The 17,784-nt window shown below is 54.7% G+C and overlaps 1 protein-coding gene across 1 annotated transcript in view; it reads left to right on the forward strand.

Annotated features, from left to right (window-relative positions):
- Window positions 1-1,011: 1,011 nt before the first annotated feature.
- TPRN (taperin) overlaps window positions 1,012-17,784 on the forward strand; it is a 32,690-nt gene continuing 15,917 nt past the window's right edge. The window contains 2 exon segments of the mRNA XM_078883044.1: window positions 1,012-4,538; window positions 4,540-5,107. Of these exon segments, the coding sequence (XP_078739170.1) occupies window positions 2,455-4,538; window positions 4,540-5,107 (2,652 nt within the window). The 5' untranslated portion in view covers window positions 1,012-2,454.

A 17,784-nucleotide genomic window follows, 5' to 3' on the forward strand; every position in this document is an offset into this window, starting at 1 on the left:
CAGAAACCCACAGAGAAACCCAGAGAGCCATAGACTCATATACAACAATGGAGACCCACAGCAACCCACAGACTCACACAGAAACCCACAGAGACCCATAGACTCATATACAACCATGGAGACCCACAGAGACCCATAGCAACCCACAGACTCACACAGAGAAACCCACAGAGACCCATAGACTCATACAACCATGGAGACCCACAGAGACTGACACAGAACCACAGAGAAACCCACAGAGACCCATAGACTCATATACAACCATGGAGACCCACAGCAACCCACAGACTCACACAGAAACCCACAGAGACCCAGAGAAACCCACAGACTCACACAGAAACCAACAGAGACCCATAGACTCATACAATCATGGAGACCCACAGAAACCCACAGACTCACAAAAACCCACAGAGACCCATAACTCAACAAAGCAATTTCTGATGCTCATCTTTTCGATATAATTGCCACCCTTGTTGTGTTGTTTGCATCGTTTGTTGTTGGAACTTACCGACCCCACCCCCCCGACAGAGCTTTATAGCTCATCGGATTTCACACCCCACTAATCCCCCACACCATGCGTAGTTGTTGTTGTTAATCTTGATTTTTTTTCGGTAAAGTCACGTAAATAAAAAATGATACAAATTAATTTAAAGTAATTATTTTCAATGAATTTTTCTTTTAAATGAAATTTTTTATTTATTTATTTATTTTCTATCTAGGAGACTTTACGGAAAGAACCAAGAATATGAATTCGTGCAAGTCACGACATTTTTTTCGGTAAAGTCACGTAGATAAAACATGATAAAAATTAATTTTAAATAATTATTTTCAATGACATTTTCTTTTAAAAAAAAAGATATTTTAATTTTTTTGATTTTCTATCTAGGAGACTTTACGGAAAGAACCAAGAATATGAATTCCTGCAAAGTCACGAAAGTTTAAAGTCAAAATGTTGTTGTTTGTTGTTGATATTGTTGTTGATGTTGTTGTTGAGGTTGTTGTCGATTGCACATGGCGGCCCTCTGGCTTCACGCGCCCGCCGCCTACGTCACGAGGCTTGTCACGTGACGCCGGGGAGCGGTGGCGGTCGTGTTGGGAGAGTTCCTTTTTAGCTGAGAGACACGGGGACACAGAGAGACACGAGGAGAGACACGGAGAGAGACACGGAGAGAGACACGGAGAGAGACACGGGGAGAGACACGGAGAGAGACAGAGAGACACGGGGAGACAGCGAACGCTGTGGGAGTACGCGTCACCCAAGGTGAGACTCGGGGAGAGACACTGAGACACGGGGAGAGACACGGGGACACGGGGAGAGACACTGAGACACGGGGAGAGACACGGGGACACGGAGAGAGACACGGGGAGAGACGGGGAGAGACACGGGGACACGGAGACACGGGGACACGGGGAGAGACACGGGGACACGGAGACACGGGGAGAAACACGGGGAGAAACACGGGGACACGGAGAGAGACACTTGAGACACGGGGAGAGACACGGAGACACGGGGAGAAACACGGGGACACGGAGAGAGACACTGAGACACGGGGAGAGACACGGAAACACGGGAGGGCAGTAACTTTATTGAGGCCGGAACGCGGAAACTCAGAGAGCAGTGGGGAAGGCAGAAGTCGCGGAGACACGGAAACACTGAGACACGGAAACATGGAGACACGGAGACGCTGAGACGCTGAGACACGGGGACACTGGGACACTAAGACACTGGGACACGGGGAGAGACACGGAGACACGGGGACACTAAGACACTGAGACACGGGGACACGGGGAGAGACACGGGGACACGGAGAAATGGAGATACGGGGACACTGAGACACGGACACACGGAGACACCGAGACACACCGAGAGAGACACACGGGGGAGACGCACTGAGACACGGAGAGACACCGAGACACACCGAGAGACACTGAGAGACACGGCGGAGACGCACTGAGAGACACCGAGAGAGACACACTGAGAGACACCGAGAGAGACACCTAGACACACGGGGGAGACACACGGTTGGAGACACACCGAGAGACACGGTGGGAGACACTGAGAGAGACACACGGAGACACACACGGAGACACACGGGAAGACACACGGGGGAGACACACTGAGAGACACACGGAGACACTGAGAGACACACACGGACACACTGAGACACACTGAGACACACTGAGAGACACACGGAGAGACGCGGTGGGAGACACACTGAGACACACCGAGACACACTGAGACACGGGGAGACACGGGGAGACACGGTGGGAGACACACGGAGACACACTGAGAGACACGGGGAGACACACGGAGACACTGAGAGACACACACCGAGACACACGGAGGAGACACACGGAGACACACACGGAGACACACTGAGAGACACACGGTGAGACACACACTGAGAGACACGGAGACGGAGTGAGACACACACACGGGGGAGACACACCGCGATGTCTCTCCGTCCGCGGGACGCTGTGGAGGAGATGACCCCACAGCAGCCGCTGTGGAAGCGCGAACTCCTGGACCGCAGGCGGAGGAAGGGGGTGCCCGACATCTTGAGCCACCACCTTCATCAGCAGCAGCAGAAGCAGCAGCAGCATCAACAGCAGCAGCAGAAGCAGCAGAAGCAGCAGCAGCAGCAGAAGCAGCAGCAGCATCAGCAGAAGCAGCATCAGCAGCATCAGCAGCAGCAGCATCAGCAGCAGCAGCAATGCCAACAGCAGAATCAGCAGCAGCGTCAACAGGAAAACCACCACCTCCAGCAGCAGCAGCATCAGCAACATCAGCAGCAACAGAAGCAGCAGCATCATCATCAGCAGCAGCAGCAACATCTGCAGCATCAGCAACATCAGCAGAAGCAGCAGCTGCATCAACAGCAGCAGCAACATCAGCAGCAGCAGAAGCATCAGCAGCAGCAGCAATACCAGCAGAATCATCATCAGCAGCAGCGTCAACAGGAAAACGACCACCACCACCAACACCACCACCAACAACATCATCAGGACAACCACTACGTTCAGCACCACCGCCACCACGACGAGCACGATTCGACGGCCGCGTCAGACGGCGCCAGCAGCGGCGAGGTGCTGGTCCTGCAGGAGAAGCTCCGTCCGGTGCGCGAGAACCCCTTCGTGACGCGCGAGCGAGACCGGCGTTCCACCGCCGGCGCCGGCCTGGGCCCGGGGGCCGCACGGGCCTCTTCGCCGGCCCAGGACCCGCTGCTGGAGCTCTACAGCCACATCCCGGGCATCCGCACCATCCGCGCCGACAACATCATCATCATCGAGTCTGACCCGGACTACTACCTGCAGCGGACTAAAACGGCGGTGCCGGCGGGGTCGGCTGCCCCCGCCGGCGCCGGCGGCCCTCCGCTCACGGCCACGATCAGCGCCCGGGAGGTCCTGGTGATCCGCGACGGTCGGGACGACGGGGAGGAGGCCCGGTCGCCCGGCGACAGCAACGACGGGGGCGGCGGCTTCACGCTCCAGGGCCGCGTCAGCAGCCTCCTGTCGAGGTTCGACGGGCCCCGCGGCCGCTCCAGGGAGCCCGGCAACACGTGGGGGCCGAGGCGGTCGGCCAGCGCCGACGACCTGCTGAGGGGGGGCGGCGACGACGAGCGGGTTCGGGGCAAGCGGCACGGCTCGCCGGACGGGGCCCCACGCGCTCGCAAGTCCGCCACGGTCGCGGCGGGCCGGCCGCGTTCACGGCCGACGTTGCCGCCGCCGCCGCCGCTGCTGCTGCCGCCGCCGCCGTCGTCGCCCGGCGGGGGCCGCTCGGAGGGTTTCCTGGCCAACGGCGCCACGGGCCGGGAGACGGGCCTCGCCTCGCCTCGCGACGGCGCCGCCGAGGAGCCTGGCAGCCCCTTCACGCCGCGGTCGAAGAATTCGTTCACCGTGCACCCGGAGAAGATCGGCGGCCTGCACCCGCCGGCCGCGTCCGCCGGGAACGCCTCCCCGAGGTCGCCGGATCGGCTCAAACCGTCGCTTCCCGGCGGGAGGCCCGGGCCGCGCGGCGGTGCCGGTTCGGCGACGAGGCCAAAATCCCCGACGGCCCGGAGCTACGAGCTGCCGCGGCCGCCGCCGGCGTCGCCCGCCAAAGCGTCGCCGCCCGCAACGACCCAGGGCTCGAAATCGTGGACATCCACCTCCCTCGGCCTCCATTCCACCTCCTCGGTGAGAGGCCCCGACCCGCCGCTGCTGCCCTCGCCCACGGCCCGTGGCCCCCGCGTTCTGTCGGGGCCCAACTTTGAGATCCGTCCGGCGGTGCGACCGGACCCGGCCGACGTGGCCTCCTCCGGAGACAGGCAGGCACAGGCCCTCAACATTCTCCGCCGCGAGTCGGGCTACTCCATCACCGTCATCCCCAAGCCCCGCCAGCCCGCCGGCGGGGCGGCCGTCGCGGCCGCCACGGCCGCCGAACGGACCGCCGACGCGCGGGGCAGGGAGCCGATGCCCGACTCGAACCCCGGGCCGAACGGCAAGTCTGCGCCGACAGCTGCCGCCCCGGTGCCGGAATCGCCGCCGCCTCCCCCCCCTTTCTCCCAGGCCGCCCGTCGCTTCGTCCCCCACCTTCCGGCGGCCGGCCGCCGCCATTCCGCCCCTGCCGCACCGCGCGCCGCTGTCACCTCCGTCGGGCCGATCGGCGGTGGCGGCCCCTTTGCCCGTCCCTCCGGCCTCCCCTCCGTCCGCCAGGAGCCCCCCCGGGCCTTCCCCGGCCTACGCCGCGGATGACGCGACGCGGGACGCGCCGCTGCCCAAGTCGAACATCGACGACGTGATCCTAGGACCGCCGGACAGCCCGGGCATCCGCATCAACCGCGGCATCGGCAACAGGGCATCGGGGGGTGCCACCATCACCAAGGAGCCGGGCAACTCCTACCGGATCACGCCGGCGCCGCGGAAGCCGGCGGTCCCGGACGCGGGTCGCGCCGAGGTGGACGCTGGGACGACGCCGACGCCAACGACGAGGGCGTTGGAGAACACCCACACGCCGCTCGGTCAGCTGGTGAAGAAGCGGTTCCCGCCTGCCGACGAGATCGAGGTGATCGGCGGCTACCAGCGGCTCAGCAAGTCTTGCCTCCTGTCCGGTGCCCGCAACAAGAAGGTGAGAGGGGCGCGACTTGGCACTGCAGCCGCATTCACCCAATGCCCAGCACTGCAGCCGCACTCAACACACAGAGACTCACCTCACAGACTCACCTCACAGAGACACACAGACTCACCACACAGACTCACCACACAGACTCACCACACAGACTCACCTCACAGAGACACACAGACTCACCACACAGACTCACCACACAGACTCACCTCACAGAGACACACAGACTCACCACACAGACTCACCACACAGACTCACCACACACACACACCACTCACTCACCACACAGAGACACACAGACTCACCACACACAGACTCACCACACAGATTCACCACACACACACACCACTCACTCACCTCACAGAGACACACAGACTCACCACACAGACTCACCACACAGACTCACCACACACACACACCGCTCACTCACCACACAGAGACACACAGACTCACCACACAGACTCACCACACACAGACTCACCACACAGACTCACCCCATGCCCAGCACTGCAGCCACACTCACCACACAGAGACTCACCACACAGAGACTCACCACACAGAGACTCACCACTCAGAGACTCACCACTCACAGACTCACCACACTCACCACACTCACACACCACTCACTCACCACACAGAGACACACAGACTCACCACACAGACTCACCACACACAGACTCACCACACACAGACTCACCACACACAGACTCACCACACACAGACTCACCACACACAGACTCACCACACACAGACTCACCACACACAGACTCACCACAGAGACTCACCACTCACAGACTCACCACACAGACTCACCACAGAGACTCACCACAGAGACTCACCACAGAGACTCACCACAGAGACTCACCACAGAGACTCACCACAGAGACTCACCACAGAGACTCACCACTCAGAGACTCACCACTCAGAGACTCACCACTCACAGACTCACCACACTCACCACACTCACCACACTCACACACCACTCACTCACCACACAGAGACACACAGACTCACCACACACAGACTCACCACACACAGACTCACCACACAGAGACTCACCACACAGAGACTCACCACAGAGAGTCTCACTACAGAGACTCACCACACAGACTCACCCCATGTCCAGCACTGCAGCCGCACTCACCACACAGAGACTCACCACTCAGAGACTCACCACTCACAGACTCACCACATTCACCACACTCACACACCACTCACTCACCACACAGAGACACACAGACTCACCACACAGACTCACCACACACACACACACCACTCACTCACCACACAGACTCACCACACACAGACTCACCACACACAGACTCACCACAGAGACTCACCACAGAGACTCACCACACAGACTCACCACACAGAGACTCACCACAGAGACTCACCACACAGAGACTCACCACTCACAGACTCACCACACAGAGACTCACCACAGAGACTCACCACACAGACTCACCCCATGTCCAGCACTGCAGCCGCACTCACCACACAGAGACTCACATCACAGACTCACCACACAGACTCACCTCACAGACTCACCTCACAGAGACACACAGACTCACCACACACACACACCACTCACTCACCACACAGACTCACCACACAGACTCACCACACGCCCACCACTGCAGCCGCACTCACCACACTCACCACTGCAACCACACTCACCACACTCACCACACCCACCACACTCGCCACACTCACCACACTCACCACACTCACCATACTCACCACTGCAACCGCACTCACCACACTCACCACACTCACCATACTCACCACACTCACCACTGCAACCGCACTCACCACACTCACCACACTCACCACACTCACCACACTCACCACACTCACCACAACCACTACTGCAGCCACACTCACCACACTCACCCCACTCACCACACTCACCACTGCAACCACACTCACCACACAGACTCACCACACTCACCACTGCAACCACACTCACCACACGTGCTGCATCGCAGCTTTGCACGTCCAACTTTGCAGTCTCTCTCACCAGGTGCAGTGCTAATTTAAGGCCGAGCCGACCTAGACGTGGGAGGGAGGATGGCCCGGGGCGGGTTGCAGGGTTGGTGGGCCGCTAACGGGATTCGAGTTCGAGTTGCCGTGGTCTCGGCAAGTTGATCCTCGATCGAAGGGGGCTTTTTGAGATTTTCCGACACGTTCGCAAAGAAATGAATGAAAAAAATATTGGCAGTGCCGAGCCCAAAAAAAAGTATAACCAGTAAAAACAAAGTTTTTCACTATAAATCCTTTATATGCGTGGCGGCTAGAGTCCTCTCGTCCTCTGGCTTGAGATGGCTGCCACCTATGGGTCAGATGATTGCATTGCACCATTAAGCAATTGGTAATTAAATATAATATTTTTGTCCTAAAAAGTGTAAAACTTTGGAAAAACAATTTCACGAACATTAATTGTCACGCACAACGAGTCTGTGTGGAAAATGTCAGCTCGATTGGATCACGGAAAGTGGGTTAAAAAACGACCGAAAGATTTGCACGGTCCTAAGCAAGCAAGCAAGCGAACTTAATATAAATGATTTAAAAATACATGGATTCACAATGAGTTCACAATAACTTCGCAATAAGTCAATTCCAAATCGGTTCACAATCAATTCACAAGAATATAACGTCACAATCAATTAATTCACAACTTGGCAGTGCCAAGCCAAAAATAAATTGATTCACAATCAATTCACAATACATCAATTCAGAAATTGGCAGTGCCAATTAAAAAATAAATCAAATTTACAATCAATTCACAATGATTTAATTCACAACTTTTGCAGTGCCAATTAAAGCATAATGAATCAATTCACAATACATTCACAATAAATTCACAATGAAATCAATTCACAATGAATTCACAATACATCAATTCACAAATTGGCAGTGCCAATTAAAAAATAAATCAAATTTACAATCAATTAATAATGAATTAATTCACAACTTTTGCAGTGCCAATTAAAGCATAATGAATCAATTCACAATAAATTCACAATAGATTCACAATGAAATCAATTCACAATGAATTCACAATACATCAATTCACAAATTGGCAGTGCCAATTAAAAAAATAAATCAAATTTACAATCAATTCACAATGAATTAATTCGCAACTTTAGCGGTGCCAATTAAAGCATAATGAATCAATTCACAATGAAATCAATTCACAATAAATTCACAATGAAATCAATTCACAATTAATTCACAATGAAATCAATTCACAATGAATTCACAATGAAATCAATTCACAATTAATTCACAATGAAATCAATTCACAATGAATTCACAATGAAATCAATTCACAATCAAATCACAATGAAATCAATTCACAATCAATTCACAATACATCAATTCACAATCAATTCACAACTGTGGCAAGTGCCAAGCCAATTGAACAGCGTGCCCACCCACGTGGTTTAACGGCTCTTTAGTAGGCCACAGAGACGCCGCGCCCTTGCCTAGATCGCCTGCCGGCTTCGTGCGAGCCCCCCCCCGCCCACCACCCCGCCCAGGGGCGGTGCCCTTCAGGCTGGTCGGGCTCGTGGGCATCTCGTGGTGATGATGATGGTGGTGATGATGATGAGGTTGTTAAGCCATGATGAGGTTCAGCGAAGAAGAACATTGCCCATAGACTAACACCGCCCATAGACTAACATTGCCCATAGACTCAACACTGCCCATAGACTAACACCGCCCATAGACTTACTTTACCCATAGACTAACATTGCCCATAGACTAACATTGTCCACAGACTAACATTGCCCATAGACTAACATTGCCCATAGACTAACATTGCCCATAGACTTACATTGCCCATAGACTTACATTGCCCATAGACTAACATTGCCCATAGACTCAACACTGCCCATAGACTAACATTGCCCATAGACTCAACACTGTCCATAGACTTACATTGCCCATAGACTTACATTGCCCATAGACTAACATTGCCCATAGACTCAACACTGCCCATAGACTCATATTGCCCATAGACTTACATTGCCCATAGACTAACATTGCCCATAGACTCAACACTGCCCATAGACTCACATTGCCCATAGACTCACATTGCCCATAGACTAACATTGCCCATAGACTAACATTGCCCATAGACTCAACACTGCCCATAGACTCACATTGCCCATAGACGAACATTGCCCACAGACTAACATTGCCCATAGACTATCATTGCCCATAGACTATCATTGCCCATAGACTAACACTGCACATAGACTAACATTGCCCATAGACTTACTTTACCCATAGACTAACATTGTCCACAGACTAACATTGTCCACAGACTAACACTGCACATAGACTAACATTGCCCATATACTAACACTGCCCATAGACTAACACCGCCCATAGACTAACATTGCCCATAGACTAACACTGCCCATAGACTCACATTGCCCATAGACTAACACTGCCCACAGACTAACACTGCCCATAGACTAACACTGCCCATAGACTAACACTGCCCATAGACTAACACTGCCCATAGACTAACACCGCCCATAGACTAACACTACCCATAGACTAACACTGCCCATAGACTAACACTGCCCATAGACTAACATTGCCCACAGACTAACACTGCACATAGACTCACATTGCCCATAGACTAACACTGCCCATAGACTAACATTGCCCATAGACTATCATTGCCCATAGACTAACATTGCCCATAGACTAACACCGCCCATAGACTAACACTGCCCATAGACTAACATTGCCCCCTTATAATGGTTCTCTATGGGCTTTGTGGGTCTCTGTGTATCTCTATGGGCCTCGATGTATCTCTGTGTGTGTCCATGGGTCTCTACGGGTCTCTGGGTCACGGTTTCGCCGGATGAGTTCCTGCCCTTCATGGATATCTTAGGAAAGCAAATGGCTTTGTGCATTTGATAGTTTAACGTGCCAATTACCTGTTTACCCAGGAGGGTTTGTGCATAGTTCAGATGTCTGGCCAAATATATATTACAGTGCGCGCATTGTGTGTGTGTGTTTAGCTGTGGCAGGAAGATGGATAACCCGGGGGGGGAGATCATACAGAACAAGGGGACATCATACAATCTCCACTCACCCACTCTGTAGAACAGGGGGAGATCATACAAACTCCACTCACTCACTCTGTAGAACAGGGGGAGATCATACAATTTCCACTCACCCACTCTGTAGAACAGGGAGAGATCACACAAACTCCACTCACCCACTCTGTAGGACAGGGGGAGATCACACAAACTCCACTCACTCTGTGGAACGGGGAGATCGTACAAACTCCACTCACTCACTCTGTAGAACAGGGGGAGATCACACAAACTCTACTCACTCTGCAGAACAGGGGGAGATCACACAAACTCCATTCACTCACTCTGCAGAACAGGGGGAGATCACACAAACTCTACTCACTCTGCAGAACAGGGGGAGATCACACAAACTCCATTCACTCACTCTGTAGAACAGGGGGAGATCACACAAACTCTACTCACTCTGCAGAACAGGGGGAGATCACACAAACTCCATTCACTCACTCTGCAGAACAGGGGGAGATCACACAAACCCCACTCACTCTGTAGAACAGGGGGAGATCATACAAACCCCACTCACTCTGTAGGGCAGGGAGAGATCACACAAACCCCACTCACTCACTCTGTACAACTGGGGGAGATCATACAAACTCCACTCACTCTGTAGAACAGGGGGAGATCATACAAACTCCACTCACTCTGTAGGGCAGGGAGAGATCACACAAACTCCACTCACCCACTCTGTAGAACAGGGGGAGATCATATAAACTCCACTCGCTCACTCTGTAGAACAGGGGGAGATCATACAAACTCCACTCACCCACTCTGTAGGACAGGGGGAGATCATATAAACTCAACTTACTCACTCTGTAGAACAGGGGAAGATCATACAAACTCCACTCACTCTGTAGAACAAGGGGAGATCACACAAACTCCACTCACTCTACAGAACAAGGTGTGGGCGGTGGTGGTGGGGGAGGGAATCATTCACTCTCCACGCAGGCAGGCGTCGAACCCAGGTTCAACGTCGTCGTGAAGGTCCGACGTTTTAGCACCCGTATCGCTGCCCTACCCGCATCCCATACCGAGCATAATTGCTGCCGAGAAATTGCCCGGCAGCCCGCGTGCCAGAGATGGCTTTTAAGTAGCCAAGGGTGTTTATATTCGTGGCATGTGCGTGTCCTGGCTGGGTGTGGATGCCTAGGTCAAGTTGACTCAGCCTAAGACTACTTCCTCGTGTGCCTCGAACGAATGCGTCCCCCCCCCCCCCCGGTTCGGTGTGTTGGAGTTAGTCGTGTCGAAACGTCGCCACTGGGGAGACAAAGTCGGTCGGGCGTGGTGGTGCTGGCCACCCACCCCCTCTGTGTGTGCCACAGTGCCGGTAGCCTTCATAGGTGCTGCTACTTTCTAACAGCACTTGCCCCTACAGTCTGTTAGAGGCTACACGGGGGGTCTTTGTCTTTGTAAGTGTAAACATCGCCACTGGGGAGACAAAGGCGGCCGGGCGTGGTGGTGCTGGCCACCCACCTCTGTGTGTGCCACAGTGCCGATAGCCTTCATAGGTGCTGCTACTTGCTACTAACAGCACTTGCCCCTGCAGTCTGTTAGAGGCTACACGGGGGGTCTTTGTCTTGGTCTTGTGTGTCAACGTGTGTGTGGGGGGGGGAGCGGTGGCGCTGTGGTTAGCGCTACGCCGCGCTCTGAACCCGGTGAACCGAGTTCGATTCCCGCTCGCGGCCAACATCGGTGACGAATTTTCTTCTGAGCCGGTCCTGGGCCTCCCCTAGGTCGACTCGGCCTCAAATTAGTACCTGGTGCGGTGGGTAGTAAACATCGCCACTGGGGGAGACAAAGGCGGCCGGGCGTGGTGACTGGCTACCCACCATTTCGTGCAGGCTATCCGGGGATCTTTGTCTTTGTTTGTCTTGATTGATTTAGTGGGTGGGTGGGTGACTGAGTGATTGAGTGGGTGAGTGGGTGGGTGACTGAGTGATTGAGTGGGTGAGTGAGTGAGTGATTGAGTGAGTGAGTGGGTGAGTGGGTGGGTGGGTAAGTGGATTTTTTGGGTGATTGGGTGGGTGGAATGAGTGGGTGGATGGTTGATTGAGTGATTGGGTGAATGAGTGGGTGGGTGAGTGACTGAGTGGGTGAGTGATTGATTGGGTGAGTGAGTGATTGGGTGAGTGAGTGATTGAGTGGGTGAGTGAGTGGGTGGGTGACTGAGTGATTGGGTGACTGAGTGAGGGTGATGGGGTGAGTGGGTGAGTGAGTGAGTGAGACAGACACCCATAGACCCACAGAGACCCATAGACCCACATACACCCACAGAGAGCCATAGACCCACAGAGGCTTTAAGTATGTGTTTCTATGAGATACCCACAGAGACCCATACTCATACACGCCCATACTACAACGAAACTATTTCCATTGTTAGCAGGTGTCAGGCCTCACTAAGCATGTAAGCTCTGCTTCAGAGGCGACGTTGGTTGTCGCAAACGATAGTTCAACAAAGTGACTCATCATCGTCATCATCGTCACCACGTGGAAATGCACAGCAGCAGTCAAACACTCTAAACGCGTGGTGACGTTCATTCTAAATGTGGAGGGGGGAAAACCGGAGGACCCGGGAGATTTAATCCACGCGACCACGAGGAGAGAGAGAGAGACACGCAGACTGCAAATATACAGCAGCAGCAGGCGTCGTCAGGGTCGGGGTCGAACCCACGACCTCCTGTGTACCAGGCGAGGTAGTCAACATCTCCTAGCCACCGTGATGATGATGATGAGAAAGACGCAGACTCCAAATATACAGCAGCAGCAGGCGTCGTCAGGGTCGGGATCGAACCCACGACCTCCTTATACGAGGCGAGGTAGTTAACATCTCCTGGCCACCGTGATGATGATGAGAGACAGAGATAGAGACGCAGACTCCAAATGCACAGCAGGCATCGTCAGGGTCGGGATCGAACCCACGACCTCCTGTAGTCCAGGCGAGGTAGTTAACATCTCCTAGCCACCGTGATGATGATGAGAGAGAGAGAGACGCAGACTCCAAATATACAGCAGCAGGCATCGTCAGGGTCGGGATCGAACCCACGACATCCTGTACACCAGGCGAGGCAGTTAACATCTCCTAGCCACAGTGATAATGATGATGACAGACAGAGAGAGAGACGTAGACTCCCAATATACAGCAGGCGTCGTCAGGGTCGGGAACGAACCCAGGACCTCCTGTACACCAGGCGAGGTAGTTAACATCTCCTAGCCACCGTGATGATGATGATGAGAGAGAGAGAGACGCAGACTCCAAATCTGCAGCAGCAGCAGCAGCAGGCGTCGTCAGGGTCGGGATCGAACCCACGACCTCCTGCATACCAGGCGCTCACAGTACTTGGGTGGTGGTGGTGGTGGTGGGGGTGGTGGTGGTGGTGGTGGTGATGGGGGTGGTGGTGGTGGGGGTGGTGGTGGTGGTGATGGTGATGGTGGTGGTGGTGATGGTGGTGGTGGGGGTGGTGGTGGTGGGGGTGGTGGTGGTGGGGGTGGTGGTGGGGGTGGTGGTGGTGGTGGTGGTGGTGGGGGTGGTGGTGGTGGTGGTGGTGGGGGTGGTGGTGGGGGTGGTGGTGGTGTTGGGGATGGTGGTGGTGGTGGGGGTGGTGGTGGTGGGGGTGGTGGTGGTGGTTGTGGTGGGGGTGGTGGTGGTGGTTGTGGTAGGGGTGGTGGTGGTGATGGTGGTGATGGTGGTGGTGATGGTGGTGGTGGTGGTGATGGTGGTGGGGGTGGTGGTGGTGTTGGGGATGGTGGTGGTGGTGGGGGTGGTGGTGGTGGTTGTGGTAGGGGTGGTGGTGGTTGGGGGTGGTGGTGGAGGGGGTGGTGGTGGTGGGGGTGGTGGGGGTGGTGGTGGTGGGGGTGGTGGGGGTGGTGGTGGTGGTGGAGGGGGTGGTGGTGGTGATGGTGGGGGTGATGGTGGTGGTGGGGGTGATGGTGGTGGTGGGGGTGATGGGGGTGATGGTGGTGGTGGGGGTGATGGTGATGGTGGTGGGGGTGGTGGTGGGGGGTTGTGGTGGTGGTTGTGGTGGTGGTGGTGGGGGTGATGGTGGGGGTGATGGTGGGGGTGATGGTGGGGGTGATGGTGGGGGTGATGGTGGGGGTGATGGTGGGGGTGATGGTGGGGGTGATGGTGGGGGTGGTGGGAGTGGTGGGGGTGGTAGTTGTGGGGGTGGTGGGGGTGGTGGTGGGGGTGGTGGTGTTGGGGATGGTGTTGGGGATGGTGGTGGTGTTGGGGATGGTGGTGGTGGTGGTGGTGGGGGTGGGGGCGGTGGTGGTGGGGGTGGGGGTCACCGTGTGATGTGTAAACGCACCTCAGGGTGACGGCGGCAATGCGGAAGAGTCTCCGGTGTCTCTAAATGCGACGCAGCCAGCCCGGCTGGTTCCGAGTCGTTTGGGGGCATCGCGGTGGCTCCGAGATGTTGACTACCTCGCCTGGTACGCAGGAGGTCGTGGGGGTCGATCCCGACCTTGACGAAACCTGCTGCTGTAGATTTGGAGTTTGCGTGTCTCTCTCATCATCATCATCATCACGGTGGCTAGGAGATGTTGACTACCTCGCCTGGTACGCAGGAGGTCGTGGGGGTCGATCCCAACCTTGACGAAACCTGCTGCTGTAGATTTGGAGTTTGCGTGTCTCTCTAATCATCATCATCATCACGGTGGCTAGGAGATGTTGACTACCTCGCCTGGTACGCAGGAGGTCGTGGGGGTCGATCCCGACCTTGACGAAACCTGCTGCTGTAGATTTGGAGTTTGCGTGTCTCTCTCATCATCATCATCACGGTGGCTAGGAGATGTTGACTACCTCGCCTGGTACGCAGGAGGTTGTGAGTTCGATCCCGACCCTAACGACGCCTGCTGCTGTAGATTTGGAGTTTGCGTGTCTCTCTCATCATCATCATCATCATCACGGTGGCTAGGAGCTGTCGACTACCTCGCCTGGTATACAGGAGGTCGTGGGTTCGATCTCTAGCCTGACGCCTGCTGCTGCTGTAGATTTGGAGTTTGCGTGTCTCTCTCATCATCATCACGGTGGCTAGGAGATGTTGACTACCTCGCCTGGTATGCAGGAGGTCGTGGGTTCCAACCCGACCCTGACGACGCCTGCTGCTGTAGATTTGGAGTTTGCGTCTCTCTCTCTCGTCATCATCATCATCACTCTGACTAGGAGATGTTGACTACCTCGCCTGGTACGCAGGAGGTCTTAACGTCACGCGTTTAGAGTGTTTGTCTGCTGCTATAAATTGCCGCGTGATGATGATGACGATGGGCCACGTGCTTGAGCTGTCGTTTGTGATGGGCCATCTCGCTTCTGACCAACAGCGACTATACAGCAGAGGTCGCAAACGGGTTTTGATTCCTTACCCGTACCCGGCCGCACCAGGGTCGCAAACGGGTACCTGTACCCGTACCTGGCCGTACCCGTATCCTACCTGTACCCGGCCGGGTACGGGTAGGGTACGGGTATCGGGTACCTGATTGCGACCTCTGGGATGAAGCCACGTTGCAGGCGCGGGTGGGTTGATTCTAGGAACTTGAATTGTGAGAAGAGACAAGACGTTGGGAAATGAGTGACAAACGGTGACTCACCAGTGACTCACGGCCTACCCGTACCCGGCCGCACCAGGGTCGCAAACAGGTACCCGTACCTGGCCAGGTACGGGTAGCCGGGTATCGGGTAGGGTACGGGTATCGGGTACCCGGTTGCGACCTCTGCTATGCAGCGGCTGAGCGAGCCTTACATCCGGTGAAATAAAAATAGTTTAGCTTAGCTTGGGTATCTCTTTGGGTCTTTATGGATCTCTGTAGGTTTCTGTGGGTCTCTATGGGTCTCTGTGGGTCTCTATGAGTGTGGATCTCTGAGTGTGGGTCTCTGTGGGTCTCTATGAGTATGAGTCTCTGTGGGTCTCTATGAGTGTGGGTCTCTATGAGTGTGGGTCTCTATGGGTCTCTGTGGGTCTCTATGAGTGTGGATCTCTGAGTGTGGGTCTCTATGAGTGTGGATCTCTGAGTGTGGGTCTCTGTGGGTCTCTATGAGTGTGGGTCTCTGTGAGTGTGGGTCTCTGTGAGTGTGGGTCTCTGTGGGTCTCTGTGAGTGTGGGTCTCTGTGAGTGTGGGTCTCTGTGGGTCTCTATGAGTGTGGGTCTCTATGAGTATGAATCTCTGTGGGTCTCTATGAGTGTGGGTCTCTATGAGTATGAATCTCTGTGGGTCTCTATGAGTGTGGGTCTCTATGAGTATGAATCTCTGTGGGTCTCTATGAGTGTGGGTCTCTATGAGTATGAGTCTCTGTGGGTCTCTATGAGTGTGGGTCTCTATGAGTGTGGGTCTCTGTGGGTCTCTATGAGTGTCGGTCTCTGTGAGTGTGGGTCTCTGTGAGTGTGGGTCTCTGTGGGTCTCTATGAGTGTGGGTCTCTGTGGATCTTTGTGGTTCTCTATCAGTCTGTAGAATCACCATCGCGCCTTTAGAGTAATTGGCTGCTACTATCAATGTCCACGTGACGATGATGACGATGATGACGATGACGACGATGATGACGATGATGATGATGATGACGACGATGATGACGATGATGATGATGACGACGATGATGACGATGATGACGACGATGACGACGATGACGACGATGATGACGACGATGACGACGATGATGACGATGATGACGACGATGACGACGATGACGACGATGACGACGACGATGATGATGATGATGACGACGATGATGATGATGATGACGATGACGACGATGATGATGATGACGACGATGATGACGATGATGATGATGACTATGAGCCACTTCATCGAGCTGTCGTTTGTAATGGTCCAGCGTCGCTTCTGACACGGCAGCCCCAGCGGGGGGCGGGGGGCGGTGGGGGCCTTCACCCTGGAAAAATCTCAAAATTGTTTTGCTTCAGTTTCTTTGCCACGAGAATAGACGGAGGTTCTGCAGGAGGTATCCAACTCCACCCTGGGCTGGTCTGGGGCAGCCGAGTACAGCTGTTGGCACGATGTGTTCCATGGTGGTGGTGGTGGTGACGATGGTGATGATGATGATGGTGGTGACGGTGATGATGATGGTGGTGATGGTGGTGATGGTGACGGTGGTGGTGGTGATGGTGGTGATGGTGGTGATGGTGGTGATGGTGACGGTGGTGGTGATGATGGTGGTGATGATGGTGATGGTGGTGATGGTGACGATGGTGATGATGGTGGTGATGGTGGTGATGATGATGGTGATGACGGTGGTGATGATGGTGGTGACGATGGTGATGATGGTGGTGATGACGGTGGTGATTATGATGATGGTGATGACGGTGGGGATGATGGTGGTGATGATGGTGACGATGGTGGTGATGGTGGTGATGGTGGTGGTGATGGTGGTGGTGATGGTGGTGGTGATGATGGTGGTGATGACGGTGGTGATGATGGTGGTGATGGTGGTGATGATGATGGTGATGGTGGTGATGGTGATGGTGGTGACGGTGGTGGTGATGGTGGTGATGGTGATGGTGGTGATGATGGTGATGATGGTGATGATGGTGGTGATGATGGTGGTGATGGTGGTGATGGTG

The sequence above is a fragment of the Lampetra fluviatilis genome, chromosome 68, assembly GCF_964198595.1.
Source record: "Lampetra fluviatilis chromosome 68, kcLamFluv1.1, whole genome shotgun sequence".
Taxonomy (NCBI): Eukaryota; Metazoa; Chordata; class Hyperoartia; order Petromyzontiformes; family Petromyzontidae; genus Lampetra; species Lampetra fluviatilis.